Source organism: Oncorhynchus gorbuscha, linkage group LG18 (genome assembly GCF_021184085.1).
Source record: "Oncorhynchus gorbuscha isolate QuinsamMale2020 ecotype Even-year linkage group LG18, OgorEven_v1.0, whole genome shotgun sequence".
In the NCBI taxonomy this organism is placed as follows: Eukaryota; Metazoa; Chordata; class Actinopteri; order Salmoniformes; family Salmonidae; genus Oncorhynchus; species Oncorhynchus gorbuscha.
Genome location: NC_060190.1, coordinates 46,663,589 through 46,690,415, shown reverse-complemented (window position 1 = coordinate 46,690,415; position 26,827 = coordinate 46,663,589). Strand labels below are relative to the sequence as shown.

At 44.7% G+C, this 26,827-nt stretch overlaps 1 protein-coding gene across 3 annotated transcripts; it reads right to left on the bottom strand.

Annotated features, from left to right (window-relative positions):
* Nucleotides 1-549: 549 nt before the first annotated feature.
* On the bottom strand, nucleotides 550-26,411 carry LOC124002510 (collagen alpha-1(VII) chain-like). Of its 3 annotated transcripts, XM_046309956.1 has the most exons (34): nucleotides 26,342-26,411; nucleotides 26,145-26,213; nucleotides 24,876-24,912; nucleotides 21,256-21,315; nucleotides 21,049-21,093; nucleotides 20,915-20,950; nucleotides 20,784-20,819; nucleotides 20,638-20,697; nucleotides 20,329-20,454; nucleotides 20,155-20,226; nucleotides 19,725-19,760; nucleotides 19,577-19,636; nucleotides 19,409-19,453; nucleotides 18,175-18,210; nucleotides 18,000-18,035; nucleotides 17,752-17,808; nucleotides 17,469-17,540; nucleotides 17,277-17,348; nucleotides 16,960-16,995; nucleotides 16,710-16,790; nucleotides 15,336-15,389; nucleotides 15,022-15,075; nucleotides 14,799-14,861; nucleotides 14,633-14,695; nucleotides 13,475-13,591; nucleotides 13,313-13,390; nucleotides 5,841-5,894; nucleotides 5,608-5,656; nucleotides 5,385-5,393; nucleotides 4,782-4,871; nucleotides 4,208-4,339; nucleotides 3,743-3,805; nucleotides 1,750-1,932; nucleotides 550-1,263 (listed from the first exon to the last, which is right to left on the bottom strand). In XM_046309956.1, the coding sequence occupies exons 3-34, from the start codon at nucleotides 24,888-24,890 to the stop codon at nucleotides 1,235-1,237; spliced, it is 2,019 nt and encodes a 672-aa protein (XP_046165912.1). In that variant the 5' UTR covers nucleotides 24,891-24,912; nucleotides 26,145-26,213; nucleotides 26,342-26,411; the 3' UTR covers nucleotides 550-1,234. The 3 variants fall into 3 exon arrangements, with proteins under 3 accessions (XP_046165912.1, XP_046165913.1, XP_046165915.1); XM_046309957.1 differs by lacking the exon at nucleotides 3,743-3,805; XM_046309959.1 differs by lacking the exon at nucleotides 4,782-4,871.
* Between the last annotated feature and the right edge of the window lie 416 nt (nucleotides 26,412-26,827).

Sequence of the window (26,827 nt, the reverse complement as noted above, 5' to 3'; positions counted from 1 at the left end):
GTAATAACCATGTAATAACATTTATTTAAAATAGGGCTTGTCCTGAAGTGTCTCCCCAGGGGAAATCAGAGGAGAGAGAGAGAGAGAGAGAGAGAGAGAGAGAGAGAGAGAGAGAGAGAGAGAGAGAGAGAGAGAGAGAGAGAGAGAGAGAGAGAGAGAGAGAGAAAAAAAAAAAACAGGGGAGGATGAGTCACACCCAACTGTCAGAACATCCTTCGAACATTCAACGCAGTAAAGACGTGTGAAGGAGGGAAGTGTGAACAGATCGTAGCATCAGCCTCAACATGGTCATCATCAATATCCTCATCTTCTCTATGCTCAAGGTGGTGCCATCAATAATTCATCCTTACTCAGGTACAGGAACTGCACATGACATAGCTAAAACTAAGGCCAGGAATCTTTCCTGACCATGTAACCTGACCAGGAAAAACTCTTGTCTTCTCAGGACATTATCATATTTCCCAGTGTGCTGACCCAGGGCCCAAACAAACTACCACTTCAAAAAGTATCTTTCATTAAAAAACATTGTACAAATACTTTCTTTATATATTTAATAAAACAATTATTAATGTTGTCAAGCCAACATGTTTGTGTTCCTTTGCAATTTGAACATTAAACTTGATGAAAAAAACGAACTTAATTTTTTTCTTTGAAAACAACAAATGAAAAGTGCAATACAAATATACATTTTAAAATAGCACCTTACCTCTGTCAGGTAAAACAATGCAGAGTTTAACATGAATCATTAGGACACACAAAACACTTTTTCCCAGGTAATACAAATATACATTTATATGTACATCACATTGGCAAAATATTATAACATACTGTATAACGTATTGTGCGTGCCTCTTCATACATACAGAACAGCTCTGTTCTTTAGTGGACAGATTTGGAACTCATGAGCTGTACATCCACCAAAGGCAGATCCTGCTTTCTGTGGTAAGGTTGCGTCAATGTTTGGACAACATTGTCTTCCAGTAATACAGTACTGCTGTAATCGCTAGATGTAATTCTGAGAGGGATTAAAACGTTTGGCTGCAGTTAATGTAATATAAATGTACTTGAAATAAATAAGCAAATCAACAATGTGACCTGTGGCAATGAGACAAGATCCATCAAAGCTTTATATATATATATATTCAAAACCTTGCCAATGTTTATAGTTTTCAATATTAAACAACCATTTGTTGACATTCTTTAGGGTGGAGAGGTGGTCATGACATGCCGTTCATCATCGCCCCTTCTTCAAAGGAATAGCACCTGCAACAAAAGAAAATGTGCCGTTTTTGAAAATATATTTGCTTGTGTGTACGTGTGTATGTGCAGCATGAATGTATCTGTATTCAGCATAATGTACAGGTAACTGCCTAAATATAGGAAACACTTGAGTAAATGAGGAATACAAAGTATATGGAAAGCAGGCACGTCCACACAGGTGTGGTCCTTGAGTTAACTAAGCAATCAACATCCCATCATGCTTAGGGTCATGTATAAAAATGGCCAGTTTAAGTATAGGGGAGTGTATATCTGTCTGTGGGTGTGCACGCGCGTGTGTGTGTGTGTCTGTGTGTCATCAGCTCTCAACCCAATTGAACACTTATGGGAGATTCTGTAGAGATTCGTGGTGGCCCAACAACCTATTAAGACACTGCGATGGTGTTTCCTTTATTTTGCCAGTTAATTGTATGCACGTGTGTGTGTGTGTGTGCACAGTAGGTTACTATGTCTGCTTGTGTGTGTGTGTACCTGTGTCCTCCCCGAGGCAGCGCTCCTCACAGGTCTCCTGCTGGAGGAACCGGTTGGCATTGCCCTCACAGCCACTGTAGATGAAGGGTCGGCAGGCCTGGACCTGGCTGTTAAAGTACCAGCGCAGAGTAAATCTCCCACAGTTGCCCTCCTCCAGGGGCAACATACAAGGATCCACTGGAGCTGGAATACATCACACACACAATGAGGCAGATGGAGAGAGAGAGGCAGAGAGAGAGAGAGAGAGAGGCAGAGAGAAAGAGAGGCAGAGAGAGAGGGGCAGAGAGAGAAAGAGAGAGAGAGAGAGGCAGAGAGAGAGAGAGAAAGAGAGAGAGACAAGCGAGAGAAAAATCAAGCTTCAAAAGCTATAGGTGAATGTTAGTTGAATGTGATATTAGTATTAATGTTACTGTACAGTTGCTTAACATTCCATCATTATCATGAAATAAGTGATCATACAATTTAAGAGTTTATTTCCAAAATGCTATATCCACAAATGTTTCACATGTATGTTTTTCATCAGAAATGAATGCTTATGGGTACCTTTATGTGTTCGTAAAATACTACTGTCCTCAGATTTTGAATTCATTTAAAAAAAATGTGTATTGCAATAGATTTAGTTGCAAAACACTATATATCTAATGTTTAGCTTGAATGGAATTCTTGTTTCCCGCATAACAAGGTTATTATATTTTGGCGTTTTTATTTATATTATTCTAATTTTATTTTTTTCAAATTTAGTTTAGTTTCAGTTAGTTTTCAGACCTGATATGCTAGTTTGATTTAGTTTTGATTGTATAGTTGATTGTATAGTATTCCATATTTATATGATTTAGTTTCAGTTTTAGTGACTAAAAGCATGAGTAGGAGGCTAGGGGGGGCCGTAGTACACAGGGGATGGGTCAGGTCATAGGTTTAAAAGTCCTGAACAGTCAGTCTGATAAGTACTTTTTCCGCTCATGGCTAACTACCTGGAAGTTTGAAAAGACAGGCTCAGTGGGCGGTGTGCTTAGATTCATGAGCTCACCTTGACTGACAGTTCTTTGAAACGCTTATGTCACGCAAATTGGATGTCAAATCATCTCAAGCAAATTTGGTGACACACAAAGCAACTCAAACACATTCAAATTGCATCAATGATGTCATTTCTTTTTATACATTTTCCACTTGGCATGTCTCATGTGATGCAGTTCACAGCGGAACTGACGGATGTGTTGACATGACAACTGCGTCAGAGTTTTGAATGACCCTCCTCCCCTTTTGTTCCATGCTGGCTGGAGATTTAGCTAGCCTGTAACTAGCTAACACCAAACACAGATGAAAAGGGAAACATATAAGTATCTTTGCCATAGATGAATAGGGTAAACAGATAGTAAAAATATTAAGTTTGTGTGTCTGTCCTATATCTGAGAGATATAAGAAAGACTAATTTCTTTTTTTATACCCATATTTAACACCTTTTTTTGGCACTAAACTACTTCCATATATACTGTACTTCCATAAAATATTTGAACTTGTACCGGGCTACCGTCACACGAGTCTTATGGGTGTTATAGCGCAAAACAATGTACATGTTCATGAGAGTGTTCACATTAGTTTTGATGCCAAACCGCTCAGACACTACAGTCGTTTTTCTGACAAGATTTTCTGGATGCCTCCTGGTCTGACAAACATCGCTGTAGCTTGGCCACCTTCTACCGCAGACGCAGAAGGCCGACATTGGTGGATGCGGTGGATTGAGACGCAGCCCATACAAAACAAACAGCTCTCGCTTTGGTGTTTTGAATTGTTATCGACAGCAATCAAAGAAAAAAATATTTTCTCAATTGGTTATTTGGGATATTTTTTCTGCGAGTGTGTATGTGTGTGTTTGCGTGTTCTTCAGAACATCAATAACCATCATGCTGGAGAGGTCCATAACATACAAAGATGGCTGGTGGAGTAAGCCCTTGAAACACCCCAGTAGTGGAGAGGAGGAAGTGGGCGGGTTTACCTTCCCCTTTGACCTCTCTCCTGGGCCTCTTTGTTTTCAGAGGGTCAACAGTGACTCTCTCACCTGCCGACACGTAATCATACAACCAACATCAACATTTATCAACAGACATACTGTAATAAGCACCCTAACAACACAAAACAGAAACACTTCAGACACATTAACACAAACAAATACAATCCTAACTTGAGAAACATGAACATAATTGAACAATTCATGTAAATCCCCCATTGTTGGAAATGAGAAATTTGCAGACACCCAGGAACCTGCATGTTGACAGCAAGAGTGTGAAGGGGAAACAGGGTTGGTCTTAGTGTGGGTGGGACTGGGTTTAGTACTTGAAGGTTAGTTAAGTGGAGGGTTGGGCTGGGTATGTGAGAGGGATACAAGGGTGAGTTTGTGTGTTAGACTGACCTCAGTGTGTGAGGTTGGATCCAAGGTTAAGGGTGTGCGTGTGTGACGTACCATGGCTCTGATTGGCAGTGGGAGTCAGGTGGATGCTCTGCTCCATGGCCATGGGTTCGTCGTAACTCTCTATAGAGTAGAAGTGTTCGTAGTCGGGGTCGTTGGTGTTCACCACTACACGCAGCTCACGCCCTACAACATATCACAGGGCAGGGGCCGCCACAACGGTCAGAAACCTAACCCCCGACCCCTCACTGACCACCGCAACTCCTACAGCACAACGCTGGACTTTCACCAAGGGCTCAGTCCACCAAGGAACGGCGATGGCCTTTATTCAGCTGGAATACCCTCACTTACAAACCCCCTAACTTTAAAAATCAGACAAAACGCAGAGTTAAAAAGTGTGCAAAACTGTCAATAGACAGACATATTATTCCTAATGTTCAGAGACTATTGATGAGAAAACAGTGTTCACAGCATCCCCCTGGGCTGTTTGTTAAGACAGACCAACAGATACAGACAGACAGACGGACAGACCAACAGACACAGACAGACATACAAACAAACAGGCAGACAGACAAGAGGAGTGATGAGGGATAGAAGGACAGTTGGACGGATGGATGGACACACTCACCGTCCTTGCCCTGCTTGCCCTTCCGGGCCAGCTGTTGCTCTGGAGCAGGACGTACCCTGGGGCTGGGCAGGGTTTCTGTCACAACAATACCTGAGAGCCGGGCCGGAACAAGGTACAGGGGGGGAGGAAGAGGGTCCAGGAACATAAAAACAACAGGACATCCAGGTTGGTCAGTAAAACACAAACATAACAACCAGACACCACCGAAACCCACAGGCAGCCACACACTAACATATACACACACATGAGAACATACACTACAGCCAGTGCTTGACGTGGACTGAAATAGGTACCGGTACTCATTTTGGGTGCCGGTACTATTTATATTTAGTTGCCGATACTCATCATATTTTAGAACAATATTCTGTACAGGTCAGTTCTGTACTGGCCCACTTCAAGCACTGAGTAGAACACCTACATGGACCACACCACATGACAACAGAACCAAGACTACATATAGTACAAACACATGTCAGAACCAGAAACACACTGAGTACATACAACTAATAATAAAGCTAATCTAATTGAATAGTTCATGTCAAAGCGAACTACTGCTACTGCACTTAAACCACCTAGTCCACATGTCAGACTGAGCCCACTCACCTCCACAAGCTGAAAGACAAAGAGAGAAGGGAAGAGAAAATAGAATGTTACTCTCTCTTTCAGTCAACAGCACTGATGACAGAGGATCTGCATAATACTCTGTTAGCACCATTACTTGTTTCACTTGATGATGATGATGATGATGATGAACTGAAGTTCAACTGAGAACACCAGCATGTTAGTTTGGGACATTGTGTTTTTGGCAGGTGACTTTAAGACTTACCACAGTGTTGGCTCATCTCTGTGCGGACGTATGCACGAATCTCATCCTCCTGCCACAGAGAGCCAGAGGGGAAGAGGAGGAGAGTAAGGGACAGGCAGAGAGACATGACTACATTATAATGTGTGTGTGTGTGTGTGTGTTTGTGTGGTTGTGTGTGCGTGTGCATGTGTGTGTGGGCAGGTTGGTGGTAGAACCTGCAGATTTGGGCCCTGAGGCCAAGGTGAAGCACTGACCGTCAAGCCTGGCTCTCCTCTGTCTCCCTTGGCTCCATCTAGACCCAACTCCCCCTGCAGCAGAGACATGTATTAGAACACACAGCACACAACTGACATAAAGACACTGTTCTCAGAGCAGTTGGGCAAACTAATAGCTATACAACCCCAAGGTCAGATGTACTACACACTGGTTACCTACAGTGCCATGCGAAAGTATTCGGCCCCTTTGAACTTTGCGACCTTTTGCCACATTTACTGTCATGTTTTGTCATTGATTATCATGCCTTGTCCCTGTTCTTCTCCTTCTATTCGTTTCCCTCTGCTGGTCTTATTAGGTTCTTTCCCTCTTTCTATCCCTCTCTCTCCCCCTCCCTCTCTCACTCTCCCGCTCTCTCTTCTCTCTATCGTTCCGTTCCTGCTCCCAGCTGTTCCTATTCCCCTAATCAATCATTTAGTCTTCCCACACCTGTTCCCGATCCTTTTCCCTGATTAGAGTCCCTATTTCTCTCCTTGTTATTCGTTTCTGCCCTGTCGGTTCCTTGTCTAGAATTCACCGTGCTGTGTTTGTGTATCGCCCTGTCGTGTCGTGTTTTCCTCAGATGCTGCGTGGTGAGCAGGTGTCTGAGTCTGTTTGGTTCAAGTGCCTTCCCGAGGCAACCTGCTGTTCACCTGCTGTTCAAGATCGAGTCTCCAGTTTGTCCTCGTCATTTCGAGTGAAAGTTGTGTTTTTTGATTGTATTTACTTTACTGGATTAAAGACTCTGTTTTCGCCAAGTCGCTTTTGGGTCCTCTTTCACCTGCATGACAGAAGGAACCGACCAAGGAATGGACCCAGCGACTTCAGACGCTCGTTACACTGCCGTCGAGATCCAAGGAGCCATGCTCGGCAGACACGAGCAGGAATTGTCTGCTGCTCGCCATGCCGTGGAGAACCTGGCCGCTCAGGTTTCCGACCTCTCTGGACAGTTCCAGAGTCTTCGTCTCGTGCCACCTGTTACTTCCTGGCCTGCCGAGCCCCCAGAACCTAGGGTTAATAACCCACCTTGCTACTCCGGGCAGCCCACTGAGTGCCGCTCCTTTCTCACGCAGTGTGAGATTGTGTTCTCTCTCCAACCCAACACATACTCTAGAGAGAGAGCTCGGGTTGCTTACTTCATTTCACTCCTTACTGGCCGGGCTCGAGAATGGGGCACAGCTATCTGGGAGGCAAGGGCTGATTGCTCTAACAAGTACCAGAACTTTAAAGAGGAGATGATTCGGGTTTTTGACCGTTCAGTTTTTGGTAGGGAGGCTTCTAGGGCCCTGGCTTCCCTATGCCAAGGTGAACGGTCCATAACGGATTATTCTATTGAGTTTCGCACTCTTGCTGCCTCTAGTGAGTGGAACGAGCCGGCGCTGCTCGCTCGTTTTCTGGAGGGACTCCACGCAGTGGTTAAGGATGAGATTCTCTCCCGGGAGGTTCCTTCAGATGTGGACTCTTTGATTGCTCTCGCCATCCGCATAGAACGACGGGTAGATCTTCGTCACCGGGCTCGTGGAGGAGAGCTCGCATCAACGGTGTTTCCCTGCTCCGCATCGCAACCATCTCCCTCCTCTGGCTCAGAGACTGAGCCCATGCAGCTGGGAGGGATTCGCATCTCGACTAAGGAGAGGGAACGGAGGATCACCAACCGCCTGTGCCTCTATTGCGGAGTTGCTGGACATTTTGTTAATTCATGTCCAGTAAAAGCCAGAGCTCATCTGTAAGCGGAGGGCTACAGGTGAGCGCAACTACTCAAGTCTCTCCATCAAAATCCTGTACTACTTTGTCGGTCCATCTACGCTGGACCGGTTCGGGTGCTACATGTAGTGCCTTGATAGACTCTGGGGCTGAGGGTTGTTTCATGGACGAAGCATGGGTTCGGAAACATGACATTCCTTTCAGAGAGTTAGAGAAGCCTACGCCCATGTTCGCCTTAGATGGTAGTCATCTTCCCAGTATCAGATTTGAGACACTACCTTTAACCCTCACAGTATCTGGTAACCACAGTGAGACTATTTCTTTTTTGATTTTTCGTTCACCGTTTACACCTGTTGTTTTGGGTCATCCCTGGCTAGTATGTCATAATCCTTCTATTAATTGGTCTAGTAATTCTATCCTATCCTGGAACGTTTCTTGTCATGTGAAGTGTTTAATGTCTGCCATCCCTCCCGTTTCTTCTGTCCCTACTTCTCAGGAGGAACCTGGCGATTTGACAGGAGTGCCGGAGGAATATCATGATCTGCGCACGGTCTTCAGTCGGTCCCGAGCCAACTCCCTTCCTCCTCACCGGTCGTATGATTGTAGTATTGATCTCCTTCCGGGGACCACTCCTCCTCGGGGTAGACTATACTCTCTGTCGGCTCCCGAACGTAAGGCTCTCGAGGATTATTTGTCTGTGTCTCTTGACGCCGGTACCATAGTGCCTTCTTCCTCTCCGGCCGGGGCGGGGTTCTTTTTGTTAAGAAGAAGGACGGTACTCTGCGCCCCTGCGTGGATTATCGAGGGCTGAATGACATAACGGTTAAGAATCGTTATCCGCTTCCCCTTATGTCATCAGCCTTCGAGATTCTGCAGGGAGCCAGGTGCTTTACTAAGTTGGACCTTCGTAACGCTTACCATCTCGTGCGCATCAGAGAGGGGGACGAGTGGAAAACGGCGTTTAACACTCCGTTAGGGCATTTTGAGTACCGGGTTCTGCCGTTTGGTCTCGCCAATGCGCCAGCTGTTTTTCAGGCATTAGTTAATGATGTTCTGAGAGACATGCTGAACATCTTTGTTTTTGTCTATCTTGACGATATCCTGATTTTTTCTCCGTCACTCGAGATTCATGTTCAGCACGTTCGACGTGTTCTACAGCGCCTTTTAGAGAATTGTCTCTACGTAAAGGCTGAGAAGTGCTCTTTTCATGTCTCCTCCGTTACTTTTCTCGGTTCCGTTATTTCCGCTGAAGGCATTCAGATGGATTCTGCTAAGGTCCAAGCTGTCAGTGATTGGCCCGTTCCAAGGTCACGTGTCGAGTTGCAGCGCTTTTTAGGTTTCGCTAATTTCTATCGGCGTTTCATTCGTAATTTCGGTCAAGTTGCTGCCCCTCTCACAGCTCTTACTTCTGTCAAGACGTGTTTTAAGTGGTCCGGTTCCGCCCAGGGAGCTTTTGATCTTCTAAAAGAACGTTTTACGTCCGCTCCTATCCTCGTTACTCCTGACGTCACTAGACAATTCATTGTCGAGGTTGACGCTTCAGAGGTAGGCGTGGGAGCCATTCTATCCCAGCGCTTCCAGTCTGACGATAAGGTTCATCCTTGCGCTTATTTTTCTCATCGCCTGTCGCCATCTGAGCGCAACTATGATGTGGGTAACCGTGAACTGCTCGCCATCCGCTTAGCCCTAGGCGAATGGCGACAGTGGTTGGAGGGGGCGACCGTTCCTTTTGTCGTTTGGACAGACCATAAGAACCTTGAGTACATCCGTTCTGCCAAACGACTTAATGCCCGTCAAGCTCGTTGGGCGTTGTTTTTCGCTCGTTTCGAGTTTGTGATTTCTTACCGTCCGGGTAGCAAGAACACCAAGCCTGATGCCTTATCCCGTCTGTTTAGTTCTTCTGTGGCTTCTACTGATCCCGAGGGGATTCTTCCTTATGGGCGTGTTGTCGGGTTAACAGTCTGGGGAATTGAAAGACAGGTTAAGCAAGCACTCACGCACACTGCGTCGCCGCGCGCTTGTCCTAGTAACCTCCTTTTCGTTCCTGTTTCCACTCGTCTGGCTGTTCTTCAGTGGGCTCACTCTGCCAAGTTAGCTGGTCATCCCGGTGTTCGAGGCACTCTTGCGTCTATTCGCCAGCGCTTTTGGTGGCCGACTCAGGAGCGTGACACGCGCCGTTTCGTGGCTGCTTGTTCGGACTGCGCGCAGACTAAGTCGGGTAACTCTCCTCCTGCCGGTCGTCTCAGACCGCTCCCCATTCCTTCTCGACCATGGTCTCACATCGCCCTAGACTTCATTACCGGTCTGCCTTTGTCTGCGGGGAAGACTGTGATTCTTACGGTTGTCGATAGGTTCTCTAAGGCGGCACATTTCATTCCCCTCGCTAAACTTCCTTCCGCTAAGGAGACGGCACAAATCATTATCGAGAATGTATTCAGAATTCATGGCCTCCCGTTAGACGCCGTTTCAGACAGAGGCCCGCAATTCACGTCACAGTTTTGGAGGGAGTTCTGTCGTTTGATTGGTGCGTCCGTCAGTCTCTCTTCCGGGTTTCATCCCCAGTCTAACGGTCAAGCAGAGAGGGCCAATCAGACGATTGGTCGCATACTACGCAGCCTTTCTTTCAGAAACCCTGCGTCTTGGGCAGAACAGCTCCCCTGGGCAGAATACGCTCACAATTCGCTTCCTTCGTCTGCTACCGGGTTATCTCCGTTTCAGAGTAGTCTGGGTTACCAGCCTCCTCTGTTCTCATCCCAGCTTGCCGAGTCCAGCGTTCCCTCCGCTCAAGCGTTTGTCCAACGTTGTGAGCGCACCTGGAGGAGGGTGAGGTCTGCACTTTGCCGTTACAGGGCAGACTGTGAGAGCCGCCAATAAACGCAGGATTAAGAGTCCAAGGTATTGTTGCGGCCAGAGAGTGTGGCTTTCCACTCGCAACCTTCCTCTTACGACAGCTTCTCGTAAGTTGACTCCGCGGTTCATTGGTCCGTTCCGTGTCTCCCAGGTCGTCAATCCTGTCGCTGTGCGACTGCTTCTTCCGCGACATCTTCGTCGCGTCCATCCTGTCTTCCATGTCTCCTGTGTCAAGCCCTTTCTTCGCACTCCCGTTCGTCTTCCCTCCCCCCTCCCGTCCTTGTCGAGAGCGCACCTATTTACAAGGTACATAAGATCATGGACATGCGTTCTCGGGGACGGGGTCACCAATACTTAGTGGATTGGGAGGGTTACGGTCCTGAGGAGAGGAGTTGGGTTCCGTCTCGGGACGTGCTGGACCGTTCACTCATTGATGATTTCCTCCGTTGCCGCCAGGATTCCTCCTCGAGTGCGCCAGGAGGCGCTCGGTGAGTGGGGGGTACTGTCATGTTTTGTCATTGATTATCATGCCTTGTCCCTGTTCTTCTCCTTCTATTCGTTTCCCTCTGCTGGTCTTATTAGGTTCTTTCCCTCTTTCTATCCCTCTCTCTCCCCCTCCCTCTCTCACTCTCCCGCTCTCTCTTCTCTCTATCGTTCCGTTCCTGCTCCCAGCTGTTCCTATTCCCCTAATCAATCATTTAGTCTTCCCACACCTGTTCCCGATCCTTTTCCCTGATTAGAGTCCCTATTTCTCTCCTTGTTATTCGTTTCTGCCCTGTCGGTTCCTTGTCTAGAATTCACCGTGCTGTGTTTGTGTATCGCCCTGTCGTGTCGTGTTTTCCTCAGATGCTGCGTGGTGAGCAGGTGTCTGAGTCTGTTTGGTTCAAGTGCCTTCCCGAGGCAACCTGCTGTTCACCTGCTGTTCAAGATCGAGTCTCCAGTTTGTCCTCGTCATTTCGAGTGAAAGTTGTGTTTTTTGATTGTATTTACTTTACTGGATTAAAGACTCTGTTTTCGCCAAGTCGCTTTTGGGTCCTCTTTCACCTGCATGACATTTCAGGCTTCAAACATAAAGATATAAAACTGTATTTTTTTGTGAAGAATCAACAACAAGTGGGACACAATCATGAAGTGGAACGCCATTTATTTGATATATCAAACTTTTTTAACAAATCAAAAACTGAAAAATTGGGTGTGCAAAATTATTCAGCCCCTTCACTTTCAGTGCAACAAACTCTCTCCAGAAGTTCAGTGAGGATCTCTGAATGATCCAATGTTGACCTAAATGACTAATGATGATAAATACAATCCACCTGTGTGTAATCAAGTCTTCGTATAAATGCACCTGCACTGTGATAGTCTCAGAGGTCCGTTAAAAGCGCAGAGAGCATCATGAAGAACCAGGAACACACCAGGCAGGTCCGAGATACTGTTGTGAAGAAGTTTAAAGTCGGATTTGGACACAAAAAGATTTCCCAAGCTTTAAACATCCCAAGGAGCACTGTGCAAGCGATAATATTGAAATGCAAGGAGTATCAGACCACTGCAAATCTACCAAGACCTGGCCGTCCCTCTAAACTTTCAGCTCATACAAGGAGAAGACTGGTCAGAGATGCAGCCAAGAGGCACATGATCACTCTGGATGAACTGCAGAGATCTACAGCTGAGGTGGGACACTCTGTCCATAGGACAACAATCAGTCGTATATTGCACAAATCTGACCTTTATGGAAGAGTGGCAAGAAGAAAGCCATTTCTTAAAGATATCCATAAAAAGTGTTGTTTAAAGTTTGCCACAAGCCACCTGGGAGACACAAACATGTGGAAGAAGGTGCTCTGGTCAGAAACCAAAATTGAACTTTTTGGCAACAATGCAAAATGTTATGTTTGGCGTAAAAGCAACACAGCTTATCACCCTGAACACACCATCCCCACTGTCAAACATGGTGGTGGCAGCATCATGGTTTGGGCCTGCTTTTCTTTAGCAGGGACAGGGAAGATGGTTCAAATTGATGGGATGATTGATGGAGCCAAATACAGGACCATTCTGGAAGAAAACCTGATGGAGTCTGCAAAAGACCTGAGACTGGGACGGAGATTTGTCTTCCAACAAGACAATGATCCAAAACATAAAGCAAAATCTACAATGGAATGGTTCAAAAATAAACATATCCAGGTGTTAGAATGGCCAAGTCAAAGTCCAGACCTGAATCCAATCGAGAATCTGTGGAAAGAACTGAAAATTGCTGTTCACAAATGCTCTCCATCCAACCTCACTGAGCTCGAGCTGTTTTGCAAGGAGGAATGGGAAAAAATTGTCAGTCTCTCGATGTGCAAAACTGATAGAGACATACCCCAAGCGACTTACAGCTGTAATCGCAGCAAAAGGTGGCGCTACAAAGTATTAACTTAAGGGGGCTGAATAATTTTGCACGCCCAATTTTTCAGTTTTTGATTTGTTAAAAAAGTTTGGAATATCCAATAAATGTCGTTCCACTTCATGATTGTGTCCCACTTGTTGTTGATTCTTCACAAAAAAATACAGTTTTATATCTTTATGTTTGAAGCCTGAAATGTGACAAAAGGTCGCAAAGTTCAAGGGGGCCGAATACTTTCGCAAGGCACTGTATCTGGCTCAAACGACCAGAAATAAGCACTGGAAAGGAACAACAGCTGTTTTCTTCAGGGGTTAAATTCATAATTTCTTTACAAAACCTTTTCACAAAAACTTGTATTTGACCCTTTTCTACATTTTATGTTGAAGTCCCCAAATGTTCCATATAGTGCATAATGTTTAGTGATAGGCCCCCAGTGTCAGAGCTGTGTCTGTGCTGTGGCCAGTTTGAGGGAGTTATTGGGGGACAGTTGCAGTCTGATACTCTATGAGCAGAAATACCACACAGTAAAGTGGTGACACTCACCTGCCCGCCTCTTTCTCCTGGTATACCTGGGATACCACGTGGACCAATCTTGGCAGGACCAATAGGCCCCCTCTCCCCCTGACAACAACAACAATCACGTTGACCATGTTAAATTTACAACATCATACCTAGGTGGCATCAACAAACAAAGCAAGTGAGTACCTTCTGTCCTTGGAGCCCTTCTGGGCCCTTAGCTCCAGCGGGCCCCTGAGGCCCTGTCAGTCCAGAGGCCCCGTCCACTCCTGTAGGGCCCGGAGGGCCAGGGATACCCGAGGGGCCCTGTAGAGAGGAAGTGGAAGGGAGCCACAGTCAGATACCATTTACAACCAGTTGTTTTCATCAGACTTTATATACAGCAGGGGAGAGTGGGGTAAGTTGAGACTAGTTTTTATATTCAGCATCACTCCGTCAAGGATAATATAGTATTCTTTCTAACAAAGATATCCACATATATTTCAAGATGTTGTGTATCCCTGGAAATAATCAGAATTAATGTAAACATTACAGTTTTGAAAACATTGCTAGCACTTGGCACAACTTATCTCGAGTAAGGTTTTAGTTGATCCGCGGAACAGTTAAGCAGCCCACAAATTTCTGTACTAAATTAAATATGACCACTACCTTTTTAAAACCATGTCTGTCTTTATTTCCCAAACACAATTGAAAACAATCACAATTGCTTTTTTGTCATTTAATAATTTTAAGCATCTTTTAACACAGGCTTAACACCTAAGAAACACTGTACTTTAAAAAACATTTTTAACATGGGCCAGGCCCTGTTGTTACCTCATATCCCAGTGATAATGCCTTGCATTACACCTATGAAGAAAATGCTTCAATTTGCATAACTTGCCATTGACTCAACTTACCCCAAGGCAAACATTTTTACGATATTCGCCCACACAGCCACAAATATACACTTTCATGCTAGGTTTAGAACCTCATATAGAAGCTTATAGAGACCCTAACTGATGTATTGAACAATCTTAAAATATTTACTTTGGTTTAGATGCAAGCATCATGAAACCTCTAACACAATGAATTCATTTGACTCGGTCAAATCTGTTTACCACTTTTCCCATGTGGTTTATTCCTTCACCATGAAATGATGACCTCTTCCTAAATATTTAGTCAAATGAATCATTTTGTGTATGGTTTCCTAGAAACAAGGGTGACTCAACTTACCCCATTGGCTCAACCTACCCAACTCTCCCCTACATCTACAGTCAGCGGTCAGCTTCGGTTTGGCTGTGGTCACATTCAGAGTATTTGTGCCGATCTGCACTTCATGAGTGGATTCAATTGTGGTTAAAGACTCACCCTTTCGCCCTTCTCTCCCTGCGTTCCTTTGGGTCCTAGTACTCCATCAATGCCTCGGTCACCCTACAAACACACAGAGATTAAGTAACACATCAACACACAGTTCTCTTGATACACACACAATTAAGTACACACGCACACACAGACACCATACAAAGACAAATACCTTGGGGCCGATCAGTCCCTCCTTGCCAGGGGTTCCAATGGCCCCTGGAGGCCCCAAGTCTCCCTGAAACACACAGGTACAACACCTGGTAACATGTCTACCCTTTGATGATAAGGCTGAAAATACAGTTGTAATACTAAATTCCATATATCAGACTCAATGGTGTACTGTTTAGAGCCCTTTAAACATTATGTTACAGTGTACTTCATGGGATAATTCTTACCTGTTCACCTTTCCTTCCAGGCAACCCTGACCTCCCATGGATCCCTGAATCTCCCTGAACACACACAGAGCCAGGTCATTAGAAAGACACAGCATGGTGCATCCCCTACTGTTAATCTTATAAAATGTTCTCATTAACAACTAAAGTGAGAGAGGTCATAGTTACAGTTGTTATGACAGACTTTCATTATAAAACTTACCATGCAACTACAATAATGGCTCCTCTGGATAAATAAAGTTGATTCAATTTAACGTCCTGTCACACATTTCTTCCCCTCTAACCTCCTCATCCCTCCTCTTTCTCTCCCACTGTACCTTTTCTCCTTTCGGTCCGTCTGATCCACAAGCCCCCTTTGATCCTCGGTCGCCCTGGAAACGATCAGTTAGTTAGTTAGTCAGAGAGCAAGATGAGGGACCCTGTCAGTCAAAGTGGCACAAACTGCCAATTCAGAATGAAAGAAAACTTATAGATAGATTTTACAATCTTTTCAGCTGCCAAGAAAACCCAGCCTAATGCACACAACCCCTCATTCACCAAGTGACTCATCAATAACAACTTTCAATCAGATGGTTGCCAATAACAACCAGCTGGTCAGAACCGGTCTGTGTTGGGTGGGGGTCAACATGGGCTGGTCACAGTGACCAGCAGAACTGAGTTGGACCATGTTTGATCATGAACAGACCACTGGTCCAGTTTTAAAAGACTTAAAGCAGTCCATTCAGGATTTCACAGAATTTTTTTGTGATATTTGCAGGGAAAAAATATAACAATGTTATGATTTTGACAAATGTATTGCAAAAATGAGCCGACGAGGGAAATAGTTTGCTGACGTGTGGCTTGATTGAACCATATCATGCAGTAGATGTGTGTGATTGGTTGAAAACACAAGCCCTGTTTTTGTACTGTGGTGATGGGTCATTTTTTTGCAAAAATATTGCAATGATTTGACTGCTTTATGCACAAATAGTGCAATGACCGGTCAAATTCGCATAATATGCAGGATATTGTTGATTTAGCAAAAGAAATTGTGATCGCTGAATCCTGGATGGATTAAAGGATGAGTAACTGGGTGATTTGTGGAGAATAATAGCAAGTGACAGATAAGAGGAAATTGAGGGGGTTTGATAGCATGGTGAGACTGAGTGGGCTGGCAGATATTGTGCTGTCTGGATTAGTCATTTCTAAAACCAGATTATCATGCTGTGATTATATTGCCGTTAGTGTGGCAAGGTCATGTGAAGAAAACACAGAACACATCTCAAAGTTTTCCTCAGACACACTTTGCCTTTAGGACAGTGATTCACACAGTAGGAAGGTTAGAGGGCTCTGCAATAAGTCTGTCAGAATGCCACAGAAACACACAAATTATATTTCCAACAGTCATTAAAGGTATTTATAGAATATATGAGGATGAAAATCCATTTACAGCTGAATTTCAACTAATCCTCTACAACGTGACGTCAATTTGGAACCATTGAAGCGTTATGGCCCGGTGGCATCATCTGTGAGGCTGGCAGTCGCTTAGAGGACATCTCAGGGTTGGCACTAAACTTCTTCAAATGGGGATGCACTCAAAGTTGAAATATGAGGACAGGCTGTACACACACACAAACACACAAGCACCAGACACATACACACACAGATACATTGTGCTGCATACACACACACAAACACACGTGCATACAAACCTTAATTCCACGCATTCCAGTTATTCCAACGTCTCCCTTATCCCCTCTAAAGCCTGGCATTCCATCCTTTCCTGGGGTACCCTGGGAGAACACACACAATCAACCAGAGGCTTTAATCCACCAACAGGAGACTAAATGGGGAGCAGACCAGGAAGATCCTAGTTATAGGCTATAATATAGTTTTTCAGATCATGTGGTCAGGAAGATATACACATTGTTTTCATAACTGAAGGTTAAATGGGAGACTCACTGATTCTCCAGGTACACCAGGCTGTCCCGCCTCTCCCTTCAGACACAAAGACAAACCCATTAAAGCACTGCATTTTTAATGGGTCACCGACAGTATCCAGTCTGAGAAATACACTGCTCATTTTCACAGGGTACACTGTTGTGTGATGATATATTCCCATACGATGGGTGGGAAAACTGCGTGCAAAGTAATCCATAATACACAGAGGACTTTATGACATTGATGAATATTGATTGACTATTGATGCTATTGGTTCTGACATAGATGACACAGCAGTTTTGATGAAAGCATTGACACAGATCAGGTCATAAAGTCACCTTCTGTCCTCCTGGACCTCTGGCTCCTTGGAACCCTGTAGAGCCCCTGTCTCCTGGCTCACCCCTCAGACCCTGTGGAGACACACATATGCACGCACACACACAGTTATACAACTGTTATTAATAGCCTGCTCCCAGATCTGTTTATGCTCTTGAAAACTCCAATGGTGTCATTGTCAAGGCCAACCTCACCTGCTCCCCAGCTGGGCCGTCATTGCCTTTCAAGCCTTTCTCTCCCTGCACCCCTTTGGGCCCTCGGTCACCCTGATAAAGAAGAGAACAACAGTTGTAAATGACCATTCTGCACACGCACACACACAGACGCACATACACACATACGCACACACACACACAGACGCACAGAGAGATTAGTAGTGTCATAGTCAATACTTGGTGCTCTGCGGTATTTTTTTGATCAATTGTTTATTAGATTAGTCAATAATAAGTGTTGTGGGGTATATCGAGGGTCATTCACCGTCTCTCCTTTATTTCCTTTCTCTCCTGGAGGTCCTCCCACCAGGAGAGTATCACCCTGAAAGGGGACAACATCACTGTTAGGCAGAGCAGTATATGTCATTTTTTGTAATTCTTTTCACAGCTTTTTGATTTGAATGTTTTTTTTTCTCATTGTCTCTCCTTAGCTCTTTTTCTGCGCTTCTCCACATTATTCTACCACGCACGCGCACACAGACAATATTACTCATCACACATTAAAATTCATACCTTTTCTCCTTTGCCACCTTGCAGCCCCAATTCACCCTGAAATATATTGAGAGTAGGACTCACTAGTCAGACATGTCAATTTGATTCACTATTTTACATGAGCAGAATGCTCAGTGGACAGAGAGATAGAGAGCGAGCATGATGCAAAATACAACAATCTAATAATAATATTCACCTTATCTCCCCTGCCTCCTTTGCCACCTGGAGAGCCCTGGTGAACACACACAGACACACGCGAGCGCAACACACACACACCACACACACAGAGGAATACATTTAGTACAGAACACACACAGAAATCCCAACATTTGTACTCCAACATGCACATCCTCACCAGCAATCATCACCATTATGGTTGTAATCATCCAGAACTGCAATAAACAACTCTCTATATCCACACTGACTAGCACTCTCCTGTATGAGGAAGGACTGTACTTTAATAGAAGAGTTGCTGTCTGTTTCTCACCTGAGTTTTAAATGGCACTCTACAATATCCAACCCCCTTTCTAGAGGTTACCAGGCAACTAATGTGAGAGAGGCTGAGTATGTTCTAGGTGAGAGCTAGTGTTCCAGTCTGCTAATCATAAATGTATAGATTTTTCCGTATGTCTGGTCCCGGGAATCGAACCCTCTACGCTGGCGTTAGCGCCATGCTCTACCAACTGATCTACAAAGGACCAGGTTTAGTTGTCTCAGCCTAGAACAAAAGCCTTACTCTCAGTAGGACTAATGTACCGGAAGTGAAGAGGGTCAGAGCCTGGCTGGCAGCTTTTAAAAGAGCTATGTAGTACAAGGTCAATATCATTAAATGAAAGTGGAGGATAAAACATATCGTGAGGACAGATGAACTGCATTACTAGTGATATGTTCAGAGAAGCAGGATATACCTATGTTCTATGTTTGGAGCGGAAATGGGCATGACAATAATGGATTGCATTGATTGCTACAATCAAGATATACTAGGGATGGAGAGTGAAACGATTGAACTGTATACGCATGATGCTGACGATGATGTTGACGTCTTTTGCTTTCATTAGTTTTCCTTTCGTGCACTGCGTAAGCCACATCGTTTTTACAGGTCTTTTGAGCTCTATCTATGTCCACTTCAGCCTTCGCACATCCTTTCTCTCATTTTCACTCTCTCTATGAAGTCGGATCAATATCGAGGAATGGGCCAATGACCTCTAATAATAAACAAACACAAACAAATAAACACCATGTAGGCGGTAGAATCAAAATTGGTCAGGATGAATTGCCATTTGTGACCCGATTCAGGAAACTAGGCGTATGTCGTAAGTCACGACTTCACAGGAGAGCCGTTTGAAAGTAAAAATATTTATTTATCAAAATGCGTTTTATTACTTTCCCAGTAAAAAGACAGTGATGTTAACAGTAGGTAAGAGATTTACCGCTAGTCCTCTCTCCCCGTTCTGACCACCTCGACCCTCCTCCCCCTGCAAACATAAGACACACAGATCTGTAAATCCCCCAACACACACACAAATCTTGAATACAACATGTAACTGTCAAAATTAGATACAATTGAAATTCAAACTCAAATGGTGATGTGATTTTACCCTGGGTCCTGGGTCTCCTCTCTCGCCTCTCAATCCAGGTACTCCCGCTCCAATCGCTCCCTAAAGAGGGGGATTTATGAGCATCAACATCATATTTGATAATATATTATACAGTATAGAATACGTGTTTCTCTCGTTGTTAACTCACCTTATCCCCTTTGCCACCAGCAGTGCCCGGTGAACCCTGGTAAGGAAAAAAACGGTATACTCATGAACACTTACATCACAAAAACGCAAACACACATAGTCTTTCCCACTGGGCAAAGACGTCAGTTAAATGTCTAGCTTTGATTTACATTTGGTTGAGTTGTCAACTAACGTGAATTCAACAAAACATTTCACTATGTCATTGGATTTAGTTTAAAAGTTGGGTGAAAAAAATATGAAATGCTGTTACATTACTTTTTGCAAAGCCAATTAGTTTCCCACATTGTTTCAAAGTCATCGCATTGATTTCTTCGGTGGAAATGACGTGGAAACAATGAAGATTTAACCAGTTTCTGCCTAGTGAGTTCTCTCTCTCTCTCTCACACACACACTCAATTAAGTCATCATGATGCAATCCAAAGTCCACTCACAGCTAAGCCAGGGGGTCCGGGTGGCCCAGGAGCTCCAGGAGTCCCTGTCTGACCAGTAAAGCCTTGGATACCCTGGAGATGAGACATCATAAACATTCCACACAGGGCAAGGCTAAAAAGACACCAGTCACCCAAGTAATAACTATAGTATAGTGGCGATATAGGCCCTCTCACCCTGGGTCCTAGAGGTCCTGGGGGTCCTGGAGTTCCGTTCTCTCCTCTCAGGCCGGCCAGACCAGGGGTCCCTGCTACGCCCTGGGCTCCTGGAGGGCCTGCTGGGCCCGGGAGACCTGTGTCCCCCTAAAACACAAACATACAGTGGTTCACATTCACTGTGGCAATGGTGTAGTTATGGAGATGTTTAGCTCAGGGAAGATGAGATTGAGAAGTCTGCATATGTTAATATGAACATAGCTACATCATTTATGTGATTTACATGTTTATGAGAACATTTATATGTATTGTCAAGTTCATGATACTAACATTTAACCCTTGAGGTCCCAGCTGACCAGGAGGCCCTGCCAGTCCGATGCCTCTCTCTCCCTGAAACACATTTCCGGTCAGTACTGTCACATGGTTAGCAGCCAGGGAAACACAGACACAGGGAATCATCTGTTGATGTGTATTACCCTGTCTCCTTTAGGCCCTGCTGGTCCTCTGCCCCCCTGAGAGAGAGAAAGTGGATGGAGAAGTTATTAAGAGGGACATCTGTTAGATATGTGAAATATTTGATGTTACAAAATGTCAAAAGGTGACTCACATCTTCTCCAGGCTCTCCATTTTCACCAGCAGCTCCCTATTTCAACGGGACAGACACACACACACACAATAACTTCCCTGATCACTGTGTCTGTGAATGTTGAGTAACATTGTGTGTTAAGTGACTTTACTCACCCGGTCCCCTTTGATGCCTGCAGGACCCTTGTCTCCCCTCTCACCCTAAAGGACAACCATTTTAGAAAAATTGCATTTTAAAAATGTATAATTACGCCATCACTAAACATGTTCTTGTTATAATAATCTGTATAGTATAATGTGTGTAGTAAATGCCTGAATAATAGCTGAAATATGTTGATAATTGGTTCAACCAATGAGACTCACCCGTAGCCCTGGCAGCCCGCTCTCACCCACTGTCCCAGGTAAGGTCACACCAGGAGGTCCCTGAACCAATTTCAACCAATAGACTTCAAATACATTCAACTCTGTTCCATCCTATTATATTGCATCTAGTTCCTCACCTTAGTATTGCCATTCTGCTTTATTCTCTTATTATTAAAGTGATAACGCAAATTTTGGGCAATTAAGCCCCATGTTCCAGTAGACTTCACATCATTGCGCTAACATTAGTTAGCAATGGCTTGCGAAACTACCTTCAACTTCCTTCAAATTGCATGCAGGGATATAAAAATAGTATCCCTGAGTTCATCTGACTCTGGCATTATGGCACTATTCCTTTAAAGCAGGAATGGGCACACTTTTTGGTTTGAGTGTCCCACCGGGATATCGAAATTCAAAGGAGGGCCACACAGATTTCAAATCATATTCTATTTGTCACATGCGTCGAACAATAGGTGTAGACCTTACAGTGAAATGCTTACAAGCCCTTAACCAACAATGCAGTTTTAAGAAATAAATAAGTGTTAAGAAAGTATTTACTAAATAAACTGAAATAAACAATAAATAAATAATTAAAAGAGCAGCAATAAAATAACAGTAACGAGGATATATATAGGTATACAGGGTGTACCGGTACAGAGTCAATATGCAGAGACATAGGTTAGTCGAGGTAATATGTACAAGTAGGTAGAGGTAAAGTGACTATGCACAGATAATAAACAGAGAGTAGCAGCAGCTTAAAAAATGGGGTGGTCAATGCAAATAGTCTGGGTAGCCATTTGGTTATCTGTTCAGGAGTCTTATGGCTTGGGGGTAAAAACTGTTGAGAAGCCTTTTTGTCCTAGACTTGGCACTCTGGTACCGCTTGCCATTTAGTAGTAGAGAGAACAGTCTATGACTGGAGTGGCTGGGGTCTTTGACAATTTATAGGGCCGCTTAGCCCCAGTGAGGTACTGGGCTGTATGCACTACCCTCTGTAGTGCCTTGCGGTCGGAGGCCGAGCAATTTCCGTATCAGTCAGGATGTTCTCGATGTTGCAGCTGTAGAACCTTTTGAGGATCTGAGGACCCATGCCAAATCTTTTTAGTTTCCTGAGGGGGAATAGGCTTTGTCGTGCCCTCTTCACGACTGTCTTGGTGTGTTAGGACCATTCTAGTTTGTTGTTGATGTGGACACCAAGGAACTTGAAGCTCTCAACCTGCTTCACTACAGCCCCGTCGATGAGAATGAGGGGGTGCTCGGTCCTCCTTTTCCTGTAGTCCACAATCATCTCCTTAGTCTTGGTTACGTTGAGGGATAGGTTGTTATTCTGGAACCACCCGGCCAGGTCTCTGACCTTCTCCCTGTAGGCTGCCTCATCGTTGTCGGTGATCAGGCCTACCACTGTTGTGTCATCAACAAACCTAATGTTGGTGTTGAAGTCGTGCTTGGCCATGCCGTCATGGGTGAACAGGGAGTACAGGAGAGAGCACGCACCCCTGAGGGGCTCCAGTATTGAGTATCAGCATGGCAGATGTGTTGCTACCTACCCTCACCACCTGGGGGCAGCCCATCAGAAAGTCCAAGATCTAGTTGCAGAGGGAGGTGTTGAGTCCCAGGATCCTTAGCTTAGTGATGAGCTTTGATGGTACTATGGTGTTGAACGCTGACCTGTAGTCAATGAATAGCATTCTCACGTAGGTGTTCCTTTTGTCTAAGTGAGAAAGGGCAGTGTGGAGCGCAATAGAGAATGCATCATCTGTGGATCTGTTTGGGCGGTATGCAAATTGAAGTGGGTCTTGGGTTTCTGGGATAATGGTGTTGATGTGAGCCATTACCAGCCTTTCAAAGCACTTCATGGCTACGGACGTATCTGTAGTCATTTAGGCAAGTTGCCTTCGTGTTCTTGGGCACAGGGACTATGGTGGTCTGCTTGAAACATGTTGGCATTACAGACTCAATCAGGGACATGTTGAAAATGTCAGTGAAGACACCTGCCAGTTGGTCAGCACATGCCCGGAGGCCACGTCCTGGTAATCCATCTGGCTCCACAGCCTTGTGAATGTTGACCTGTTAAAAGATCTTATTCACGTCGACTACGGAGAGCGTGATCACACAGCTGATGCTCTCATGCATGCCTCAGTGTTGCTTGCCTCGAAGTGAGCATAGAAGTGATTTAGCTCATCTGGTATGCTCGTGTCACTGGGCAGCTCGCGGCTGTGCCTCCCTTTGTAGTCTGTAATAGTTTGCAAGCCCTGCCACATAGAGTCGTACAGTCGTACAGTCACTGTGGGGACGACGTCCTCGATGCACTTACTGATAAAGCCAGTGACTGATGTGGTGTATTCCTGAACGCCATCGGAAGAATCCCGGAACATGTTCCAGTCTGTGATAGCAAAGCAGTCCTGTAGTTTAGCATCTGCTTCACCTGACCACTTTTTTTAGACTGAGTCACTGGTGCTTCCTGCTTTAATTTTTGCTTGTAAGCAGGAATCAGGCAGATAGAACTGTGGCTAGATTTACCAAATGGAGGGTGAGGGAGAGCTTTGTACGCATCTCTGTGTATGGAGTACAGGTGATCTAGAATAGTTTTCCCTCTGGTTGCACATTTAACATGTTGATTGAAATTAGGTAGAACTAATTTAAGTTTCCCTGCATTAAAGTCTCCGGGCACTAGGAGCACCGCCTCTGGGTGAGCTGTTTCCTGTTTGCTTATTTCCTTATACAGCTGACTGAGTGCGGTCTTAGTGCCAGCATCCGTCTGTGGTGGTAAATAAGCCACGAAAAGTATAGCTGAAGGCAAATAGTGTGGTCTGCATTTTATCACAAGATACTCTACTTCAGACAAGCAAAATCTAGAGATTCCTTAGATTTCGTGCACCCAACTGTTGTTTACAAATGTGCACAGACCACTCCCCCTCGTCTTACCGGAGTGTGCTGTTCTATCTTGCCGGTGCAGTGTATATCCCGCTAGCTGAATATCCATGTCATCATTCAGCCACGATTCCGTGAAACATAAGATTTGACTGTTTTTGATGTCCCGTTTGTAGGATATTTGTGATCGTACCTCGTCTAATTTATTGTCCAATGATTGCAGGTTGGTGAGTAATATTGACGGTAACGGCAGCTTTCCCACTCTCCTTCGGCGGATCCTCACGAGGCATCCCGCTCTGTGTCCTCTGTACCTGCGTCTCTTCCTCTTGCAAATAACTGGGATGTTGGCCTTGTCGGAGAATGTCCTGTGCGTCCTGCTTGTTGAAGAAGAAATCTTTGTCTAATCCGAGGTGAGTGATCGTTGTCCTGATATCCAGCTCTTTTTTGCCGTAAGATACGGTTTCAGAAACATTATGTACAAAATAAGTTAAAAATAATGTGGAAAAACCCCACACAATAGCAGAATTGGTTGGGCGCCCGTAAAACTGCTGCCATTTCTTCCAGCGCCATTTTCTCAGAAATGTTTACAATACATCTGTTTGTTGGCCTATGATGCAGTTTATTTCAGTATTGTGATTTACTGATTCCGAGTTGTATCTATTGTGTCTCCATACACCAGTTAGACATGGTCAGGTTAGTCACGATGACTGGATGTTACCACGACTGGAAGAGTAAACATGACAATCACTCACCTGTGCTCCTTTCATACCAGGGGGGTCCTGCTACAGCCTGTGATGGGGATATGTAGGGAGAACATGACGTGATACTCACATATCTGGATTAGGTTGTTTACAAATGCACTGAAGATGGACAGCAATAGTAAACGATTGAGGAAACTCCTACCCACTATGTTATGCAAAGTATCACTTTTTTATTGTGCTATTGCTTTGGCCTTTTGACCTTCATTAGAGCATCAGACCATGAATGGGAGTTTTAATTTGGTTTTCACACAAACTAGAGGAAGAGTTTAACAGATGTGCTGTCTATAAGTACAGTACATCTCGTCCCTTTATTTCTCAAGAACCGTAGTACATCCTGCTAAAGCTTCCGGGAGAATGATGTGAATGAATGTGTGTGTGTATATATGTGTGTGTGTGTCTATATGTGTGCATCCGTGCTCATATGTTTGAGCATTGGTGTGTCCTTGTTTGTGTATTTGTACATGTGCCTCTGCCCTCCTATTCATGCCAATGATTTCCTCGTCTTTGAAATGGAGAGATGTTGGATAAAGAGGATGTGAGTCATGGCCATTTACAGTAAATACAAGAGGGAATCATGTGCAGATAGAGCTTTTGATTAAAGCACTCAAGAGTCCAAAACATGTTCTAGAATATTGGACTGTTGGCTTTCATAGTTTTCGATATCGCAGAGCAGCTCAAGCTATTTCTCCAACTGTCACCACAATCAAATGAATAGGCGCTGAGTACATGGAGCCGCGTTGGTTGGGAATTTATGGGAGGTGCTAGGTCAGGCTGTGCGTCCCCCGCGGATGGTAGTCTCACAATGGGCCGCCGGACTATCTAGGCTCTGCGGCTGTGGACTCCGAAAGTCCGAAAGCTGCAATATGTAACTTTTTGGGCGATCAGACCAAATTCACATAGAAATATGTGTTATAGATTTGTCATTCTCATTGAAAGCAAGTCTAAGAAGCGGTAGATCTGTTCCATGTGCTCTATGTCTATTCTTCCCGTTCTTCAGTTTAGTTTCTGCGCCTTTTACTTTCAGCTTCAAACAACTGAAAATATAATATTTGGGGTTATGGAAAATATATTTCACAGCCGTTTAGATGGTACAATGATTCTCTACACTATACTTGTATGTTTGGCCACATAAACTGACATTACGTGAATTTTAGCAACACAGAAGTAGCGGAGCAATTTCTGCATTGTGAGGTTGAATTGAGTACAGCTCAATTCAACCTCACGTCACTTCCCTGATCCCCTCTCACCCCACTGACTCACCTTTCCTGGGGGGCCACTGTCCCCCTGCTCCCCCTTCAACCCCGCGGACCCCATTGGTCCAGCGATACCCTGTAATAAAGATCCAACACAGCACTCAACAATTTCAAAGAAAAATCCACACTAAACCTGATGCCATCCTAACACATCCTAGAAACACAGTAGGATGTAGCGAGACAGATACCGTACACAGTACACACCTGTTTCCCTGGCAACCCTGGTGTTCCCTCTTTTCCAGGTATCCCGTCTCTTCCTGGGACCCCTGGCTTGCCCCCTTCCCCCTGTGGAGAGACACACTTAATGTCACCACCAGAACTGATGTTTGTGTGAATGGCTTGCTGTGTGCTAACCATGGCGATGATAGAGGTGTGTGTTTGTTGGCTCTACAGTACAGTATGTGAGTCCCACGGAGCTGCTGTACTCACTGTCTGCCCTGGTAGACCCGGAGGCCCAGATGGACCCTGGGAAGAGACGGTATCATTAAAATACATTAAACAACATTAAACACACATTATTGTGTCAATGGCATTTTTAATTACAGTAAGCTTAAAGGTAAAGGTGTGAGCATACGAGGAATCCCCAGTCCAATGGGAATGTACTACAACACCAGTTTAGTCAGTAAAACTATATAGTATGAGAGTTGGTTTATAGATGATTGATGCTGTGCCCTACCACAGCTCCAGGAG

Excerpts from the sequence above, each read along its gene's own strand:
- LOC124002510 (XM_046309956.1), bottom strand. Across the intron at positions 19,637-19,724 it reads CTGGTGGCAAAGGGGATAAG|GGAGCGATTGGAGCGGGAGT; the intron begins GTGAGTTAACAA and ends CCCCCTCTTTAG. Across the intron at positions 5,657-5,840 it reads GAGGAGAGCCAGGCTTGACG|GAGGATGAGATTCGTGCATA; the intron begins GTCAGTGCTTCA and ends TCTCTGTGGCAG.